Source organism: Elephantulus edwardii, unplaced genomic scaffold (genome assembly GCF_000299155.1).
Source record: "Elephantulus edwardii isolate Elephantulus edwardi_28Jun2011 unplaced genomic scaffold, EleEdw1.0 scaffold00182, whole genome shotgun sequence".
NCBI classification, from domain to species: domain Eukaryota; kingdom Metazoa; phylum Chordata; class Mammalia; order Macroscelidea; family Macroscelididae; genus Elephantulus; species Elephantulus edwardii.
In genome coordinates, this window is record NW_006399932.1 from 3602868 (window position 1) to 3609193 (window position 6326).

The following is a 6326-nucleotide window of genomic DNA, read 5'->3' on the forward strand; positions in this document are numbered from 1 at the left end:
TATTTTTATGTGTACCGTCAAATCAGATCTGACTGGTACAGGAGGAGATTGCCCCCTCCTTCTCCAGCAGAGCATCTGGTGGATTTGAACCATTACATCTGGGATTGCAGTGCAGCGTCTTGCCACTAGGCCACCAGAGCTCCCTAACAACAGCCTCTTAATCTAGGCATAAGATTGACATAAACGCAGTTAAGTGTTTTGGGGTTCTCATTCTTCTCAGTGTTACCCAGAATTTGTTGTGATCCGCACTATCAAATTCCTTTGTATAGTCATTAAAGCATAAGTAAACATTCTCCTGATATTTTCTGCTTTTAACCAGGATCCATCTGACATCAGCGATATTCCTGGTGCCACAGTCACTTCTAAACCCAGCCTTAATTTATGGCCGTTCTCGGTCAATGTGCTGTTCTAGCTATTTTTTTATGATCTTCAGCAATATTTTGTTTGCATGTAATAGTAATGGTGCTGTTTGATCATTTCCACATTCTGTTGGATCACCTTTCTTGGGAATGGGAACAGTTAGGAATCTCTTCCAGTCAACTGGCCAGGCAGGTCTCCGCCAAGTTTCCTGGCACAGACTGGTGAGCCTGTCCAGTCCTGCATCTTTTATTTGAAGCATGGCAGTTGTTTCATCTATCTATGTGGCCTTATTTTTTGCCAGTGTGTTCAGTGCACCTTGAATTCTTTTATCACCATTGGTGTTTGATTATACATTGGAATATTTCAATGTTGGCCAATTCTTTTTGTTACCGTGCCTCTGTGTATTTCCTCAATCTTCTTTTAATACTTTATGAATCATTCATGACTTCTCCCATAGCATCTCACAGTATTGCAACTGGAGGCTTGAATTTGTAGAAGTTGTTATTAGGTGCTATTAAGTCATGGTGGACCGTGTGTGTGCGCGCGAGAGAGAGCGCGCATGCAGGCATTAGACTGGAACCATGTCCTTTTTTGTGCCGTCCTCATGTTCTCAAACTTACACCCATACTTGCAGTCACTGTGTCAAATTTACCTCCTTGAGATTCTTCCTTCTTTCCTTCTCTTAAGCCTCTACTTTTCCACGCATCGTGTCTTTTGTCAAAGACTGATAACTTCCTGATAACATGCCTAGGGTGTGTGGATGCCTTTATGGAGTACCTTGGTGAACTTGCACCAAAACAGATTTGTTTGTTGTTTTAGTAGTCCATGAGAGATTCACTGTTCTTCTTTAGCACTTAGTGTTTAAAAATTTTAGAGTGCATGTTAATATCTAAGGTAAATATATTCATGGTTTTATGTTCCTTCATTGATGCTTCCTTTTTGCAAACCACTGTGGAAGATTACAGAATTTTGATAAAATTTATTTATTTATATGTAATATAATTTCTCAGTATTTTGAGATGTGATGTATAAAACATACACTTAATTAATAGTCCAGAAAAAGAATACCGTGGAATTTTTTCTCTCCTTTTCTATGTAAAATATCATAGTAGTTGTGAAGAGGGGATAAAGATTTATTTTGAGCAGTGATACTCAAGCAAAATATTTAAAATACTTAAAATTACCACTTACAAAGTACTTGAAGAAAAGACAAATACCACATGTATATTCTTTATTAGTGGGCTGTTACATACAGTTGAATTGGAACCAACTTAAAACTGACCCTCCAGTGGGTTTTCAGAGGCAATAAGTCACGTAGGAGGAGATTGCTCATCTTTCTCCTGTAGATTTGAATCATATGCCTTTGAATTTGCATGGCAACTCCTTACTAGTCATCCACCAATGTTACAGGCTAGCTGGTTTAAATAGATGGTTTCCATCTCTCTTTTACAAGTGGGCCTTGGGGTGAAGTAAATAGTGATGGAGCTGAAAGGTCAGCTTAGATCTGTATGGTTCCAAAGCTCATTTTGTTATTTTTTACCAGTGGACGTCATCCTCCTTTCTGCCTTCACATAATTAATTCATACATACAGCATGTCCCTTTGGTTAACAACCAGCTCTCATGTTATTGAATGCCAGATTGGAAGGATGATGTGATTCAGTGACTTACTCCCTGCCACCATCTTCCTAAATTCTCAGATTAGTTCTTCCTTTGTCCCAGCATCTTTTCCCCAGAAAGTTACATATTTGTCCCTCCTTGATCAGTTTGTTTTCCCTGCCAGTGATACAGAGGAAAAGGAAATGTAATAGTTTTTTGTTATTAAATTTTCTTAGGCTATTACCTTCCAAATGATGATGGAGAATTTTATCAGTTCTGCTATGTTACCCATAAGGGTGAAATTCGTGGAGCAAGTACACCTTTCCAGTTTCGAGCTTCTTCTCCAGTTGAAGAATTGCTAACTATGGAAGATGAAGGAAATTCCGACATGTTGGTGGTGACCACAAAAGCTGGACTTCTTGAGGTTGGTGTCAGTGGTTCATTGACTGTCTTGAAAACAAGCCTCATGTTGGTTAGAATTTCAAAAATTTTCAGGTTGCAGGAATTTTCTTTTAAAATCAAATGGCTTTTAGTTAAGATTGTAAAGTTAGGGTGTCTTCTTGGAAAAGATTTCCGAATCTTTCAGTAACAATTACATTATTTTTTTTTTATTTTATTAAATTTTATTAGTTTTAATGAACATTTACAGGGATTTTGGGTTTTCGTTCCTTCATTACTGCACCATTCTCTCTACCCTCCTCCCCAGTTTGTTCTTCTTCCCCGCCATCCGAATGTCTGTTCTAATTGTCCAATTGCCACAGTGCTTGTCAAAGTCAGTTCTGATTAATCTCCTTTGTCGGTGTGTCCTTTGCCATTCCCTATCACTCCTCCGTGAGAGAGACTTCACCCTGATTCATAAGGAAAAGGGGATGGCATATTCTCTTAGCTACTTCCTGCTGAAAAGGGACGCTGTGGGTTTCAGGGTGAAGATCTTCTCTCACTACTCTAAAGGGCCCCTTTGGTAGTAGGAAACACATAGACTATTATGGAGATTGATTTTGGAATTTAGATGCACTCTTATTGATTGTGCTTGGCCGTACATGTTCAAATCCTTGAAGATGTATCATGGGGGTGTTGCAACCTAGAAGACACAAATTTGACTAACAAGTTATAAGTACATGAGTCAAAAATTATGGAAAAGTAAAAGAAAAGATTCTTTCATTGTTTTACAAACCCTACCCCAGGTCCCCTCCACCATGTAGCCCTCGCTCTAGACTCCTGTGATGACAGAAATACCTAGTCACATATCTCTTTTACACAGTTTTCTCCCTCCTCTGTTTCAGTGCAGTATACATTATTGAACCCATCTTACTCAGTCTCTCCCCAACCCCGAGGACAGTCCCATTCTACAACAGTGGCATCATGTAATATTTGTCCTTTTGTGACTGGGATATTTCACTCAGCATAATGTTCTCCAGAGTCAACCATTTTGAATAATATTGCATGAGTTCCTTGTTTTTTAATGCAGCATAGTATTCCATTGTGTGAATATACCACAGCTTCTCTAGCCATTCGTTTGTTAATGGACACTTAGGTTGTTTCCAACTCCTTGCTATTGTGAACAAAGCTGCAATAAACATGGGAGTGCATATATCTGTTTGGATGTCAGCTATGGTCTCTTCAGGGTATATTCCCAGCAGTGGAATTGCTGGGTCAAATGGTATCTCTGTTTTGCAACTTTTTGAGAAAGCGCCATACTGCTTTCCACAGGGTTTGCACCATTTTACACTCCCACCAACAGTGAATCAGGGTTCCAGTTTCTCCACAACCTCGCCAGCATTTGTTGCTTGCTGTTCTGTTAAATTTTGCTATTTTGACTGGGGTGAGATGATATCTCATAGTTGTTTTAATTTGCATCTCTCTTAGGGCTAGGGATTTTGAGCATTTCTTCATGTGTTTGTTAGCCATCTGAATGTCCTCTTAGGTGAAGTGCCTGTTCATATTCTGTGCCCATTTTTCTATTGGATTATTTACCTTTATCTTGTTGTGGTGCTCAAGTATTTCATAAATTCTGGATATAAGTCCCTTATCTGATATGTTATTACCGAATACTTTTCCCAGTCAGTGGCTTCCCTTTTTACCCTATTGGAGAAGTTTTTGGATGTGCATAGGGATTTGAGTCTTAGAAGATCCCATTCATCTATGTTACTTTTCTCCTGGTTGTAGGTAACAATTACATTATTGACTCTACTGTGGCAGGAACTCTCTCAAGAGCCTATAAATATTTTGTGCATAGTAGGTATACAGTAAATAACTATTGAAAGAATTTAAGCCCAAAACTTTGCTCATTTTGTTCTTCTTTGGGTTCTTAATATGTTGTTTGTGGACTAGGACAGGGAATGAAGTGTAGTTAGGTATGAAGCTCCATTAGGAAAGTGACCTAAAGTAATAAGTAAAGGAAATGTAATTGAATGTGAACATCACCAATCAATCCATGAACATGTTCATCTACAGACATAGTGTCTTAGATGGACCATTTTGTTTAAAAAACATTTTTTAAAAAAATTTGTGCGTGTGCGTGCGTGCGCATCATCATATCAGCTCTGACTGTCCCTCCTTCTCCAGCAGAGCATCTGGTGGATTCGAACCACACACCCGCAAAGATTGCAGTGCAGCTTGTTGCCACTAGGCCACCAGAGCTCACTTAGATTGACCATTTTTTAAAAATATTCTTTTCTTTGTCCAGTCAAATGAATAAATTTATACTAACTATAATTGCAGAAAGAAAAAAGGAGAAGCTCTTTGCTATCTTCCCCTCGAAGTACTCTGGAGTCATGACATTGGCTCAAGTATAAATTCGTTGTAGATGGTCTAGTAATAATGCCTTGAATCTGAATTTTCAGTGCTCACTGAGGGAGAAGGTAAATCAGTAGTTTGTCTCATTTCAAGAAGCATTTCCCAGTATCTCTACCCTGTAACAAAAATATAGTGTTGTTGTATTTTGATTGTTGTGTTGTTGTTGATTGCCGTTGAGTTACGACCCTATGAACAAAAGGCCTGAAGCCTTTCTATAACTATCGTCATTTATCAAAGTTCATAGAGTTTCCAGAGGCTTGAATTTAAAGCATACTAATTAGAGAGCTCTAGTGGCCTAGTGGCAAGAAGTTGTGCTGAGTCCCAAAGGCATGCAGTTTGAATCGAACAGCTGCTTCATTGGAGAATGGACAAGTCTCCTCCTGTGTGATTGACTGCCTCTGAAAACCCACTGGAGGGTCAGCTCTGTGTTGGTCTGACTCTCTAGTACACAACAACAAACAACATTCTTTAATCACATAGAGTGTCTTCTGTCATAATTATAAGAAAAAAGCTTCTTGTAATTGGTTCAGTTAAAGATTTATGTTATTTTACATTTCTGTTCATATATGGTAAGTTATTATTTTCCTTTATAGTCAGATGCCTTTTTAAAAACATTAATATATCTTTAATTAACCTTTAAGACATCAGAATAGAGTGGGAAAAGAGGACATACAGATAAAATAGTAAAACTAAAGATGTTAGAAGGAACTAGTAATTTTTATTGTGAATTCCTCTGTATCATCCCGTCCCCTTTCCAGAAATTCCTCCCTTATCATAAAGAAATGTAACTTTTATGGGGTGACTAAAATATTTTGTGGTGACAACCGCCTGATGATCAAGGTTTTTAGACTAGTTTTTTAACATTAGCCAAAGATGCTGAAACAAGCGCAGCTCTTAAAAAGAATGCAATGAGTGTTTATATTGCAACTTTCTGAATACTCAATAGACCACCCTGAATTTAAGGCCTCCCACAGAAAAATATTTTGGCTTCCATCTCTTCACGTAAATTGGGATGCAGCACAAATCTCTTACGAGTTCTTTTATCCTAAAAAGGGACTTTACAAAGAAATTTTCAATGCCTATCTCTAAGGGAAATATTTTTGAGATTTTTTTTTTTTATTCTCTGAACAAGTTTTTTATGTGTGTAGTCATAAAAATCTTTGGAATGATTTTATATCAACACAAAATTTGTATTAAATGTGAAATCATTTGGGGCACTATTGACATTATATGACTTATAAGACATTGCCATCAAGAGCAATGTGTGAATTAAGTTGAATCTTGGGTTATTAAAAAAGTAAAAGAAATTTTGGGAAAACTCAGACATTTGACTGTGGGTTGTCTATAAAGGTATTATGGACTACTGTTAATTTTTTTAGCTGTGACAGTACTTGAATAGGAGACTTATTTTTTTCCTTCAGTACTCCAGGTGGGATGTTGTTGTTAAGTGCCATCGAGTGGCAGGCAACTCATAGCGACCCTATGAAGGAGAGTCCTCAATGCTTGGGTGTCTTTCATCCTCTCTCCAGGTTCATAGGGTTTCTGGAGGCAAGCTATTACGGAAGTGGATGCC

General features: G+C 37.9%; 1 protein-coding gene across 3 annotated transcripts in view; it reads left to right on the plus strand.

The window, feature by feature from the left end:
* The window catches only part of TAX1BP1 (Tax1 (human T-cell leukemia virus type I) binding protein 1), an 87217-nt gene that overhangs the window by 18352 nt on the left and 62539 nt on the right, over nucleotides 1-6326 (plus strand). For all 3 annotated transcript variants that reach the window (XM_006896119.1, XM_006896118.1, XM_006896120.1), the window contains exon 3: nucleotides 2194-2381. In XM_006896119.1, coding sequence (XP_006896181.1) covers nucleotides 2194-2381 — 188 coding nt within the window. The remainder of the gene's footprint in view (nucleotides 1-2193; nucleotides 2382-6326) is intronic.